This window comes from Gekko japonicus, unplaced genomic scaffold (genome assembly GCF_001447785.1).
Source record: "Gekko japonicus isolate JY-2015 unplaced genomic scaffold, Gekko_japonicus_V1.1 scaffold58, whole genome shotgun sequence".
Taxonomy (NCBI): domain Eukaryota; kingdom Metazoa; phylum Chordata; class Lepidosauria; order Squamata; family Gekkonidae; genus Gekko; species Gekko japonicus.
Genome location: NW_015162475.1, coordinates 2,221,733 through 2,235,935, shown reverse-complemented (window position 1 = coordinate 2,235,935; position 14,203 = coordinate 2,221,733). Strand labels below are relative to the sequence as shown.

The 14,203-nt window shown below is 44.2% G+C and overlaps 1 protein-coding gene across 9 annotated transcripts in view; it reads right to left on the bottom strand.

The window, feature by feature from the left end:
* The window catches only part of LRRFIP2 (leucine rich repeat (in FLII) interacting protein 2), a 71,661-nt gene that overhangs the window by 4,208 nt on the left and 53,250 nt on the right, over positions 1 to 14,203 (bottom strand). For 7 of the 9 annotated variants that reach the window (XM_015405750.1, XM_015405752.1, XM_015405757.1 and 4 more), the window contains 6 exons: positions 12,485 to 12,655; positions 12,111 to 12,203; positions 10,273 to 10,365; positions 8,294 to 8,395; positions 7,954 to 8,086; positions 5,371 to 5,420 (listed from right to left, as the gene is read on the bottom strand). In XM_015405750.1, coding sequence (XP_015261236.1) covers positions 5,371 to 5,420; positions 7,954 to 8,086; positions 8,294 to 8,395; positions 10,273 to 10,365; positions 12,111 to 12,203; positions 12,485 to 12,655 — 642 coding nt within the window. The remainder of the gene's footprint in view (positions 1 to 5,370; positions 5,421 to 7,953; positions 8,087 to 8,293; positions 8,396 to 10,272; positions 10,366 to 12,110; positions 12,204 to 12,484; positions 12,656 to 14,203) is intronic. The other 2 variants (XM_015405758.1, XM_015405759.1) reach the window with 1 other exon arrangement.

The following is a 14,203-nucleotide window of genomic DNA, read 5'->3' as shown; positions in this document are numbered from 1 at the left end:
CTTCACCTTTGGGTAAAAAAAGTGACAGCAATCTACATAAAACCTAAAAAAAAGTCTAGGACATAGTGCACCAGACAGTGTTTTGCATATGTGCTCAGAGTCCAGTTCTCCCCTGAGAGGAGGACATCTTGCTGGGTGTTTCCCACCCTATCCATAGGGAGGCAGGAACAAAAACTTCACTTCCTGTTCTCTTGGTGGGACACGCCCCTTAGCTCAGTTTAGTTCCTGCCTCTCTAGGGAGCAGCACTTTGCTAGCACTCGTGCTTCTGATTGAAAATTTTTTTCTCTTCACTTAACTCTCTGGCCTCTTCAGCTGTTTTCATTCTTGCCTTTATCTCCTCCCCCCTCCTTTAATCCCACCCGACACCCCGACCGGGAATGTTGGCGAGGGAAGAGGTAGACAGATTTTTCAGTGAAGACGAAGCCGGAGAAGCAATTTTACGGGCTCAGAGAGCCACAATTCAAAGTAGAGCCATGTCTCCTGCTCCCGCGGCCGTAGCGAGCTCTGCGACATCAAAGAAATCTGGCGCGCAAAACTGCCCCCTCTCTCCCGCCGTGGAGCACGATGCGGGCACTATTTTGTCCAAGAAGGCAAAGCGCAAAACCCTGAAACAAGGGGCTGAAGGCTGCGGGGCGGCTGTCGCTGCTTCCATAAGCCAATGCCCAGGGATTGCCAGACCGCAGGGAAGAGACGCCTGCACACGGTCTGCTTGAGAGTAATCCGGAGGTGGTGGAAGTGCACTGTTAACGCCTGAGGTAATTCAATTCTTTCAAGAGACTGTGAGAAGGGAGCTTGCCAACCTGAATAGGGGCCCCCACTCGGAGGTTAGGTACCCCACTGCCCCACCTTCCCTTTCCTGCTTTGAAAACCCAGAGGAAGATAGGCCCAGATGGCCCACAAAGACGGCTAGAAAGGATCATTACTATTCCTACGAGGCCGATCCTCAGTGGGACCCCTCGCAGGCTGAGGACACCGAGTCCATTGAAAGGAAGGAGGGAGAGTTCCTCTCTGATGAAGAGGAGGAAATGGAGGTTCCTGAACCCTCGATGAGGTTTTTTAAACCTGAAGACTATATGTATCTACTAAAAAAGACTATGTCAGCCCTAGATCTCATCCCTAAACCTAAACTTGATGGTTCACTTGAGACTGAATCCACAGATGGGCCCAGGGGAAGCAAGGACTATTTCCCTAGAACTCCCAGCTTTGAAAAGGTCTTTCCCTTTCCTGAGTTTCTGGGGAAACAATTAGTTAAAGAATGGGCTAAGCCCATGGCTAACAAAAGCTGCCCAGCTAGTATTAAGAAATTATATACTCTACCTAATTTCACTGATAAACTTTTACAGGTCCCTCTAGTGCTCCAGACTTCAGGACTGTTATCGGAAGATGGCGAAGGCATGGTAAGCGACAGCCTGGATAGAAAGGCTGAATTTGCTTTACGCAAGGCCCATGAGGCTACGGTTATGGCCATCAAGGTGACTGCCACAGCCACTGTGGTGGCTCGGGCATCCATTGCCTGGTACAAAAAAATGTCCCAGCTAATCTCTGATTCTGACAAACGTTTGGCTGAGGGAGCAAATAGACTCCTCCAGGCCTCTTCTTTTTCTGCAGACGCCACTCTATGGCTCAGAGCATGGCAAGCGGACCTGCATGCGAAGGGCATTGTAGCGGCATACCCCTTCCAGGGTGATCGTCTCTTCACTGACTCCTTAGATAAGATCCTCACAGAGACAAGAAGACGACGATGCCATGATCGCTTGGCAGAAGTGACAGGAGGGGCTTCGGCAATTTTTCCTTTCGAGGCTCCTGGCCATCATACAGGCTCAACAGAGATGGCAGACGACATTCCTGGGGTACATCCCGACAGGCCTTCAGATGCAACCCCTTCCATAACTGGTCAGGTGGCTCCTTCTTCCCCCGAGATGACAAGTTGGAGAGAGGCAACAAGACCCCCAATGCATGAGTACGCATCTGTGCCGGTGGGAGGCTGTCTGCTCCTATTCCATCGGCGTTGGGCCGAGTCCAACGCAGACGCCTGGTCTCAGGAGGTCACAAAGAAAGGGTACTCCATCGAATTCCTACACATGCCTCCAGATCGTTTGGTCCTCTCACCTCTGATAAAAGATTGCATCAAACTTCAAAGGACCCTGGATGCCGTGCATCACCTTTCCAGCATCCTAGTCATAGAACCTGTTCCACCCAACCAACAAGGGCAGGGGGGGTCTATTCTATCTTTCTCACGGTGCCCAAGCGGAACGGCAGTTGGAGAGCCATTCTGGACTTAGTTCCTAAACAGATTTGTTTGTTTGAGACGCTTCCGCATGGAAACTCTCCGCTCATTCGCAGAGGCCTTCCAACTGGGAGATTATGTAACATCAGTAGATCTCCAGGAGGCGTACCTTCATGTGCCTATTGTAGAAGGCCACAGACGCTTTCTAAGATTCTGCGTCCAAGGGCAACATTGGCAATTCCGGGCCCTGCCCTTCGGCCTGTCCACGGCTTCCAGAGTCTTCTCCAAAATTCTCATTCACACGATTGTTTTACTAAGAGAACAGGGTGTGCATGTCCATCCGTACCTGGACGACCTCCTGATCCGTTCCGCCCCCCGCGCCAAATCCATTCAGGACACAGACGCTATTCTTCTATGTCTTCGGGCACACGGCTTCCTGGTTAATCTCCAGAAGAGTTGCCTGACTCCCACACAGACCATAGAACATCTCGGATTTCTCCTGGATACGACCCAGAACAAAATGTTCCTCCCCCAGACCCAAAGCAGAACCGATCCGGGGACTTTGTCGGCAAGTTGCCAAAAGCAGATGGTCTTCCCTCATGACTCTTGCCAGGTTGATGGGTCTCTTCGTGTCCTGCATAGACACGGTCCCTTCGGCGCAGCTCCACTCAAGACCGCTACAGCATCTCCTACAACCCTTTCAACACAGGATCATGCACCGGGGCGATATTCCAGTGGAAGTCTCTGCAACCATCAGGTCCAGCATCTTATGGTGGACCAAGTTATCGAACCTTTCCAAGGGTCTAACGTACTACGTGATGGATGGGAAACAGGTGATCACAGATGCCAGCCTTCTAGGCTTGGGAGCAGTTTATTCCAACTCAGGGTACATGGTCCCAACAGGAAACTACGTCACCGATAAATGTCTTAGAACTGCGAGCTGTCAGACTGGCCTTGCTTCGGTTCCTCCCTCAGATCTCAGGCAGCCATGTGCTAGTCTGGATGGACAACATTGCGATTAAGTCCTATACCAACCACGAAGGGGGCTCCAGGTCGACTCGCTTACAACAGGAGGCATCCAGGCTGTTTCGGTGGGTGGAATCCCACCTCGCCTCTATCAAGGCAGAACACATCAAGGGTACCATGAACACCCAGGCCAACTGGCTCAGCCGGTGGCAGATACAGGAAGTGGCGTGGTCCCTCAAGCAGGACCTATTCCTGTTAATAACACAGACCTTTGGCCCACCAGATGTAGACCTGTTTGCATCACCAAGCAACTTTCAGGTGACAAGGTACTTCTCCAGGTTCCATCACCATGACACGGAGGCCACGGACGCCCTGATATCTCCTTGGCCACTGGGCCTGATGTTTACATTTCCACCCATTCTGATTATCCCGAGGTTCCTCTGGAAGCTGAGGGCGGAGGTCATCCTGGTGGCTCCCTATTGGCCATGAAGGCCGTGGTTCTTGGAGATTCAGTGCCTGTCCATCCTACCGCATCTCATTCTACCCGTGTTCCCCAACATGTCGACACAGGGCCCAGTGTGGCACCCGGATCCAGGCTGGCTGCGCTTGACCGCCTGGCGGTTGAGTGGGAAGGCTTAGTCAAGCTCGGTTACTCAGATAAGGTGGTCACTACTATCCTAGCATCCAGAAGACAATCCACATGTCGCATCTACAACACCACTTGGAAGGCCTTTGTGAGATGGACCAGGAGAAAATCAGCTGACCCGATGAAACCTCGTCTCAAAAATATTCTCTCTTTCCTCCAAGAGGGGCATGATTCGGGGCTTCGAGCATCCACCCTTCTGTCCTAGGGTCAATTCCAGGTTCCACCGATCCCAGGAAATGTGTCTCCCGTCCTTCTGTCCAAATCCATCTCGTCCTCAGGAGCGTGTTTGGCATTCACTAGATGTCCATAGATCCCTGAAGCATGTTTCAGAAATCAGAATCTCTCTTTATTTCAGTCTCTCCGCCCAATAAAGGGTGTAAGATGTCCAGTTCCACTATTAGCTCTACTCTCAAGCAATGCATTGCTGAAGCTTATAGGGCAAAGAAGCTGGTTCCCCCGCCTGGTATCTCAGCTCATTCCATCCACAGTGCGGCCACCAGTGCAGCCTTTTCCAATAGAGCCTCAGTAGAGGAAATATGCAAAGCTGCTACCTGGTCGTCAGTGTCAACCTTTCTTAAACATTACAGAATCAACGTCTTCGACTCAGCTGACGTGTCCTTCGGCCGGAGAGTTCTACAATAGATTCTAGCAGATTAGACGATGACCCACCCGGACTTTGGACACTGCTCTAGGAGGTCCCAGCAAGATGCCCTTCTCCTCTGAGATGAAGGAGGACATCTTGGGCCCTCCCTTATCATCGGCCTTCATATCTGCTACTCTTCTCTACCTTTCTACATTTCTACTGTGCTGCATCCAATTCTTCCTGTTCTCTTGTTTTTTTCGTTGCAGGAGTTATGATATTAATTGTTTTTTGAAGTTGTTTAACAAGTTACTGCTTTTTGGAGTTCCTAACTGAGCTAAGGGGCGTGTTCCACCAAGAGGACAGGAAGTGAAGTTTTTGTTCCTGCCTCCCTAAGGATAGGTTGGCGAGGGAAGAGGTAGACAGATTTTTCAGTGAAGACGAATCCGGAGAAGCAATTTTACGGGCTCAGAGAGCCACAATTCAAAGTAGAGCCATGTCTCCTGCTCCCGCGGCGAGCTCTGCCTCTGGTTCCTTTAAATGGGAATCCGATCTAATGCTATGCCATGCTAGGATAATTAGTTTCTTTTCATGTATTTTCTGTGGGGTTTTCTTCAAGTAGATACTTTGTTTAAACTACAGCAATGGGGTTTGTCATGGACCCAAAGGACTGATGTAGTTCAGAGAGACTCTTTCATAACTCTCATGTATTCCTCCAAGTGTGAAGCATAGCTAGCCAACTGGACAGGACCTCGAAAAGAAACAGGCAATGCTACAGGCCTGTAAAAAGAGTTAAATAATGAAAATGCACTGTAGCTGAACTGCCAGGGCCTGTTACATAACTCTCCCCATTTGAGTTTTGGAACAATTGATAAAACCATCACTATTAACATTTTCAAAAGTTTACTGCTACTTTAGTGACTGGTTCTGAGGGGAATTTTTTTTTTTACCTGTGACAATAACTCTTCTTTTTCTCCTGCTAGCTTTCGTAGCCTAACATCTAAAAGAAAACAATTCCATTAGAAGACAGACTTTTGATACTGGAAGGCTAACATTTTTGTTACAATGAGGAACATTTTTGCATGGAATTTCATTTAAATTATCTTAGAAATACAAGTTCTAAGATGCAGGCCACTAAGAAGTACCTCACAAAAAGCAAAAATTAAAGCTAAAATGATCACACTCCCCCCCCCCCCCCCCCCAGCATTACTTATATCTGGGCACAGATTCATCTCCTTTTCCCCTCCAGGGACGCCCCGGCTTGAACGGACTGAAAGGCATAAAAGGTGAACGGGGCGTGACGTTATATGTAAGTTCGAGCCGAGTGACGACTTCTTATTAATAGTCAGAGCGGGCAAAAAGAAAAGGTGGTACTGCTTGCCACAATGCTGGCTAATGTGTGGGCTTTGCGAGTGCCAGATGGGGTGGTGGTTTTAAAAAGGGGGGGTAGACGGGTTCATGAAGAACAGGATCTCTCAATGGATTTTAGCCATGATCAAGGCTCCCTCTAAGCTGTGGAGTCTTGTGAGCAAAAATTCTGCTTTGGGAGCTACTGGCATGAAAGTTGTGAGCGAGCGATTTGGCTGCTGCATAAATTAGTTTGCTCTGGCGCCATCCTTCCTGAGCTAAGACAAAAATATGTGAGCCAGAGGCTAAAAAACTGTGAACTCTTTCACATTGACTCAGCTTAGAGGGAACACTGGCCATGACAGCTAAGTGGAGCCTCCAGATTCAGAAGCAGTGTACCTGTGAGTTGTTGGGAGGGCTGCTGCTTTCATGTCCTCCCTGTAGTCTTTCTGGAATGCAGTGCTGAACAGTTGTGTGTCATGACCATCCAGAGCCTGAATCTAATGGGTTGGGGGAGGAAGAGGCTGCAAAGTCACTGGATCTCTTCCAGGCCCCGGTCAGTGTTCCCTCTAAGCTGAGTTAGTGTGAGCTAGCTCACAGTTTTTCAGCCTCCGGCTCACACATTTTTGCCTTAGCTCAGAAAGGATGGCTCCAGAGCAAACTAACTTATGCAGTAGCCAAATTGTTTGCTCACAACTTTAATGCCAGTTGCTCACAAAGTAGAATGTTTGCTCACAGGACTCCACAGCTTAGAGGGAACATTGGCCCCGGTACCAGTGGGAGGTCAGGGGGAGCTCGTGGCCAAGCTCAAGCGTGTCCAGAAGAGGGCAACCAGGATGGTGAGAGGGTTGGAGTCCAAGTCTTATGAGGAAAGGCTGAAAGAGTTGGGTATGTTTAGCCTGGGAAAGAGAAGGCTTAGAGGGGACATGATTGCAGTCTTCAAGTATTTGAAGGGCTGTCACGTAGAAGATGGAGCGGATCTATTCTCTCTTGCTCCGGATTGCAAGCGCGGACTCTGATCTGGGAGAACCGGGTTTGATTCCCCACGCCTCCATGTGCAGCTGCTGGTGTGATCTTGGGTCAGTCACAAGTTCTTTCAGAGCTGTTCTCTCAGGAGCAGTCCTCGAAAGAGCTCTCTCAGCCCCGCCTACCTCACGGGGTGTCTGTTGTGGGGAGGGGAAGGGAAAGGAGATTGTAAGCCACTCTGAGGCTCCTTCAGGTAGTGAAGGGCAGGGTATAAATCCAATCTCCTCCTCCTCCTCCTACTCCTCCTCCTCTTCTTCTTCTCTTGGCTGATACCTACAGTCGTAGAGTCATTTCTGATGTCTCCTTCCTATTTTTCTCTCCAGGGCCACCCTGGCGTGCCTGGTCCCCCTGGTCCCCCTGGCCCTCCAGGCCGCGTGGTTTACATTAAAGGAGTAAGTATACTTTTGGGTGCTGTTCGGTTTACAGAAACATGTGGGTCTGCATTGCAATGGAGAACAGTTTCACTCTAGAGCGGGGGGTCCCCAGCCTTTTCGAACCTGTGGACTTCTTTATAATTCTGACACAGCGTCATGGGCACAGTAGGGTTGCCAGCCTGCAGGTGGGGCCTTGGTGGTGGAAAGGACCATCAAGTCACAGCTGACATAGTGATGGTTTTCAAGGCAAGAGACATTCAGAGGTGGTTTGCTATTGCCTGCCTTTGTGTCATGGCCCTGGAATTCCTTGGTGGTCTCCCACCCAAATACTAGCCAGAGCAACCCTGATTAGCTTCCGAGAGCTGATGAAGTCAGGCTAGCCTGGGCAAGTAGAGTCAGAGCAAGTACAGTATACCACAATTCAGAAACAATAGCAAAAATACCTTCCAGAATAAACCATGTAGTATTAAGATAAGCCAAATGGGTGTATCCACACATAGTGCAAGGCCTCTTTTTTGAGAAAGCAGGTCAGACTGTGGTATGATACGAACTGCATTGGTGTGAGGCCACCATCATTTACATATACAAAGACAATACTCAGGCATTTTTGTTCCTTGCACAAAGATTTGAAATACTTCGGAAGTGTCCTAAGTACTTTTGTGTAATGCTTTCTCCTTTTTCTTAAAAAAAGAAAATAAATTTAACTGTATGGTAACTAATGTGCTCATTTGGATCCAAACCACAATTTACCAACATTCGTAAGAAAAATGATTCTACACATTTTACCTAGTGGTCCTTCCCCTGCTGATTCCAACACCTGAGCAGCTTCCTGTGATACAACAGTTATTGCACCAACCACCGGCTCATGACTGACATCGCCATTCGGAGTGCCATCTGGGATTATAACTAATCCATGTTTCTGCAAAACAAGGTAACACTACCTAAATGCAAGGTGAAACTTGCTAATACACTAGTTATTTAATCAGAACACTGTATACAAGCAGCTCCAGTTAAACCTCCCTGTTTTGAAGGATATGCTGAAGTAGCAAACTTGTACTCTTCATTATGGTGGCTGTGGCTCTCTCCCCCATTCTTACAGCAGAAAGTGCTGCTACAGCTAACCTACCTCTCCTGTCTTCATTGTTTCCTTGAGGTCAGCCAGCTCATCTCTGAGCTCATCTCGCTCAATCCTAATGCAGTCAAAGTACTCTTTCTGTCTCTCTAGGGCCTGGGTGTAGGCAGGCAGCACAAAGAAAGTAGCACAGAGAAAGAACATGTGATAGGTAAAAAGAGATTGTCTTGAAAATGAAGATAAGCATTGAACACAAAGAGAAGCAAAAAGAAAGTAAAGGTTTTTACAGTCCTGTGTTCCCATCAGAAGTGCAGGCTTAGCACAAACATTCCTCATTTACAAAAGACCTTGCAAACCTTCAGCATTTATTAAGTTGCACACTAAACGTAAATACAATTCTAATAAATTATTTCAAAAGGAGTCCTGGACTTCCTGCCCAGCACTTATACCTAAGCTGAATGGGCTAACAGTCCCCTAAGTGCTGGAGATGTTTGTTTGGGCTTCTTGTTGGTTATATCAAGGGCAGAAATGTCTAGTTTTATAGCTTACACAGAAATTTTAAGCATTTAAGCTTAGAACTGCACACATCAATTGACAAATCCAGTTCTTTTGGTGGGGGTGAATTACAAAGCAAATGGCTTGCTGAATTTTTGTAGAGTTCTTAGAAGCATTCTATTTGTAGTACTAGCTCTTTCAATTTCCAAACAGACTAAAGAGGGCAAATTCTTCTAGGGCAATGCCTATATAGGACTCTCCCCATATCAGATACTGAATTTTAATGCCTGCTTAGATGTTATTTTTTTCTTCCTGGGTTTAAACTCCCATGCTCAGGAGTGAGAGCTTGCTTCGGTTAACAAAGAATCTCTTGTTTGGTTAACCTGTGATAAGATGAAAGAGCAAGCACACAAACTAAACGATTAAACCCTAAAGAAATGTACTAATTGTGGAATCTCATTTTCACAAATAGAGGAGGGAGTGCCTGAGCTTGAGTTCAGATACGGATCTGTATCTGGGAACAATCCTAAGGGGAAAAGTGCTGCCCAAACAAGCCTTAAAATCTAAATCCTGTATCTTTCCATTATGCTTTAAATCAAGTACCACAGTAACTAGTTTTGACATTTTTAGAAGCATGGTATTTTACATAAGCTCTTGCTCTCTCCAGTCCTTCACACACAAGATTTGGTGTTTCAATTTAACAAGAATAATGTGATTTCATTTTATCAAGAATGAATTTAGTTTATGAGTTTTTATGAGCTCATAATGTGATTTCATTTTATCAAGAATGAACTGCCATAAGTATAGAAACCTTTTAAAACATTTATTTTTACCTTGGTTTGTTACCATCAGGGAGTCTACTACATCTAATCTACATACTATTTTAACATTCCAGAGGAAACCATTTTAAATGGATCAATAAGCTAAAGATTCAAATCAAATTTAATCATGCTGAATTCCTATTGAAAGCAATGGGTCTCAAGTTAGCTGTGGCATCATAAGAACTTAATTGAAACCTCCATATACAGATTTGTATCTGATTAAGCCAAATCACTTCAGTGTTTTCTCTAAGTGCATAAGCTAGTGGATCAAATATGTGTGTTACGTATATAACTAGCTATTTCACCCCAGAATTCATTCCATTGTAAGCTTAGCTGGTACCAGGTCTCTATACAGAAATGGACACATTCTCTATTACACTGGCTGCTGCTTTAATTTTTAAGCAGTACAACCTGTGGGGTGGATTCTAAGCTGCACTCAGGAAACTTAATTTGCTCCCCTCCCACTTCCTTCTTCTGCCTGCCATGCTCTCCAGACTCTTGTTCTGGAGGTGGAGGGTGGGGGTGCTGGTGAACTCTCAGGGTGTCTGCAGGGAGATGGCAGAATCAGCAAAAGACTTGCACAAGCATTAAGTATTGCTTGCACTAATGAAGACCACTTAGCACGTCATTCAACAATTCATTCCTCTAACCATCTAAAATCCTAATACCAACATATACTAGTCTATTCCTAATCACTCTTCAGAATTGATCTCATACCCCAATTTTTTTATCTTTCCAATTAACTGTCTCCTGGAGGTCAAACACCTCTTTGGTTAGAGACTCTATTTTCTGCTGCATGCGTTGGTTCTCCTGCAGTACACACAGGGAAAAGAATAAAGAGAGGAAAAAGAGAAATAAAGGAAATTACAAGACAACAGGCAGGAGTGAACAGTTAACCAAAGACAGAGATGAAAGTTTTATAAATACAGATAGGGGGTTAAGAGCTTTTCTTCCATTTATTAAACAAAGTTACTGATGGCATTATGTGTGCTAGGTATTTCCTTTGTTGTAGAGACTTTCACAAGGTTAGCTCACTTATGAATTCATACTCATTACCATACTCATAATCCCAAAGTACACAGAGGCAGGTCCATGACAGCCTGCATCAGCTCAAACACTGTGAATGATCCTATACTGAAATGTGCACAAACAGTTCAGCTGCAGCTCTTGCACTGCAGGAAGAGATTGCATGACTGAATGCTTGGTAACGTCAGAAGAAGAAGAGGAGGAGATTGGATTTATACCCCGCCCTTCATTACCCAAGGGAGTCTCAGAGTGGCTTACAAACTGCTTTCCCTTCCCCTCCCCACAATAGGCACCCTGTGAGGTAGGTGGAGCTGAGAGAACTCTGACAGAAACTGCTCTTTTTCAAGAACACGTGTGCCGGAACTATGGCTTGCCCAAGGTCATCCAGCAGGTGCAAGTGGAGGAGTGGGGAATCAAAAACCTGCTTCTCCCAGATTAGAGTCTGTGCACTTAACCGCTACACCAAACTGGCCCTCATCAGGAAGCTCTGCATATGCAAACAAGTATGTTGTGGGGAAAACTGTTATAGTTAGCTTCTCTGTTGCATGCACATTTCAAACAACTTAAAACCAAATACAAAGTATCTATGCGTGCTTCACACTCAATTTGTCCTGTCTAGGAAGAACTGCATTAGAGATATTTCTTATTTTTCAGCTGTCCCTGTTTCCCCAGAAATTACCCTAAGCAATCCCCTCCTAGCGCTCTTTAGATGCTTCTGCTACATCAGCTTCTACATATACATCCCAGTGGTAGGACTGCACAGATGCCACAATAAAACAGCAATGGAATTCCAAGAATAGTAACAGTTTTCTTTCAGGATGGCTTCTAAATTAAAAGCCACAGATCGATGTCCTTCAGTGCTAGAAGTCCCTTAAAGTCAAGGTAGCAGACACTACAGGGAATGGTGAAGACCAAGCAGTTAGACTTCTGAATGTTAAGGCAAACTGCTTCCAAGCTATTTCCACCATTGTGGAACCAGCCAAAAAACACCTCTGGAACCAAAATCACGAGATGGGCCAATTTGCTACCATGCCCACTTAACAATGGTAATCCGCATAAAACAGAAAGCAGCAAAATGAGTTGAGATTGAAATCTGACATGGGAGGCATGTTTGGGACTGTTTAAAGTAACAAGCTATGCATAAAGAGGTTTATGAATATTATGTATACTTTCAAACTTCATACAACTTGATGAAATTAGCTATTAAGTAGTTATTCAGTGGTACATACTCCATAAAGAAGTCACTCAGAAAAACTGAAGTGTTGCGTTTTTCAGATGAAAGGTAAATCATTTCAGAACTGGCACTGACTTAACAAGATACAAGAAAGATAGATAATTAAGATACTGGAACAATATAGAATAGATACAGATGATTTTCTGCTAACCCGTACAGAGACTTAGCAGAATTCACCCCTTTTTCCTTGGAAAGCTCACTTCAATGTATGTAAGTGATGCGTACAAATGCTTCACAATTTCAGTTGAACAATAAAGTGATTATCTATTTCAGTGTAAGTTATTTGACAAGTTACCTCTATTAGTTCATCTCTTTGGCGAAGGCCCTCTTTTAGTTCATCCACCTTATGCTGCAGAACAGAACACGAGTGTTTCTGCCTTTCCAATTCCTATATTAAGAAAAATAGCAATCATCTCAAGCTTAATACTGAGTGTAACATTAGCTTTATACAACATTTGGTGATAAAACAAATGTGTTTGGAGAATTAATATACATTGTCTGCTATCAATCTGGTCCCACTGTTCTGTACACTTCTCTCATAATCCATCACACATTATCATCCATCACCCTTCCACCTTTTTCATTAAACCTGGTCTGTTGGATTTTAAAATATCAGTATGCAGAAGTATATACTGTCCATTATAGAGGGAATATATAAACTACAAGTACCTTAGATTTGTCTTCATTTTCCCTGTAGTATTCTGCTAACTGCTCCTCTCTTTCCTCAATGACATCCTTCAGAGTATCCACTTGGTAGATCAAATTGTTTTTCTCATTATCCAGTTGGGCATTAGAAACCATTGCTTTCTTGTATTTTTCTTCTACTTCAGCAAGAGACTCCTAGGTAAACATTGGACATTTTACTATTAAAAATTTATAATGTTCTATCTGAGTAACATTGCTTTTGTTCTTTTAGTACATTAACTCGTTTTTAATGAAAAATCCTAATATCTGTAGCCTTTTTTTCTTGACTGCATTATTATATCCTACTTTTACAGCAAATACCAGCCAAGCTTACAGAAATGGCTCCATAAAGCAGCCTAAAGGAATTGCAGTCTCATCTTCCATTTTTTGAGTGTACAGGTCTCTTTCCTATCATCTAGTCAAGGTTCTTTTCAGTTTAAAACCTCAGTATGCTGAACCTCTCCAGATCTAGATTAATGTTACTTAGAATTCATTTGGATATTATTCCATAACTTTAATACTGCTTCATAAGAAATGGTATCTGCAGACATAGTTACTTTAAAGACTTTTCCTCACCAAAAAGTAATATTTTACAATAAAGAATTCTTAGGAAATGATGGAATCATCTTATTAATACAGGCAAGGAGTTTGCTAGATATTATCTAGCAAATACAATCCATACGTATACATGAAATAAAATTTATAAGACTCCTATTACAGAGGTACATTCTGATCAAATTTATGTTTTTGTATAAATTCACATATACATTTACTCATACTTGTGCAGTCAGACTTTCCTTCTGAAATGTACAATGTGTGATTTTTATGAGTGCTTCTATGCAAGATACTGAGCACTGCTAGAAATCACCTTCCAGACAAGTCAGCCTTTATTGGCATATATCAGTAAATTGAAGTCACTATAAAAACATACAAGTAAAGAGTCTATTGCGGTATTAATCTGCTTCAAAATGCAATCGAGAGGTGCCAAATGTAATACCCCCAAATGCCTACAGCATTTTCATTCCAAACAGATAAGAAACATCACAAAGCAGCAGCATCAACAATTATGAACGTCCATGAAACTTCTACGAGGTGTAGGCACGCTAATATTTTAAACATGATTAGTTAGTAACTAAAGGGGAAGTGATGAATACAGGTGAGAGAGGACTAAGCTGGAGAAGCTTACAAAAGCGGAATGATTAAAATACTAAACAAAGCAGAAGGGTACATTCCCAGTAGCAAATGAATACTCGGTTTGGATGCTGCAGGAAACAAAAGCAATGTCTGGTGCACTAATTATTTTTAAGCATAAGCTTTTGTTTGGGTTATAACAAGACATTACAAATTACAAAATAGCAGAACACAGCAGCATAATTATAAAAACAATTAACATAAAATGAATAAAAGTAACCATACAAGTAGTAATTTACATACTATCTAATCAGTGAAGCTAAAAGTACAGGAAAATTTATGAGGATAAAGAGGGCAGATGAGTAGGAATGCTGATTTATATTAGATACATCCATGTTCCTATATTTCTCAGGAACCCATTCATCGAGACTAGGGACTCTAATCTCCCTTATATATAAAAGCCGAATGGTGGTAGCACATCTCTAGAACATTCCACACACTCCGGAATTGGTTGGCGCCCTGGTGTGTCACTCAGAATCCGTCCCTATCCACTGGCTGCATTGCTTGAGTCTC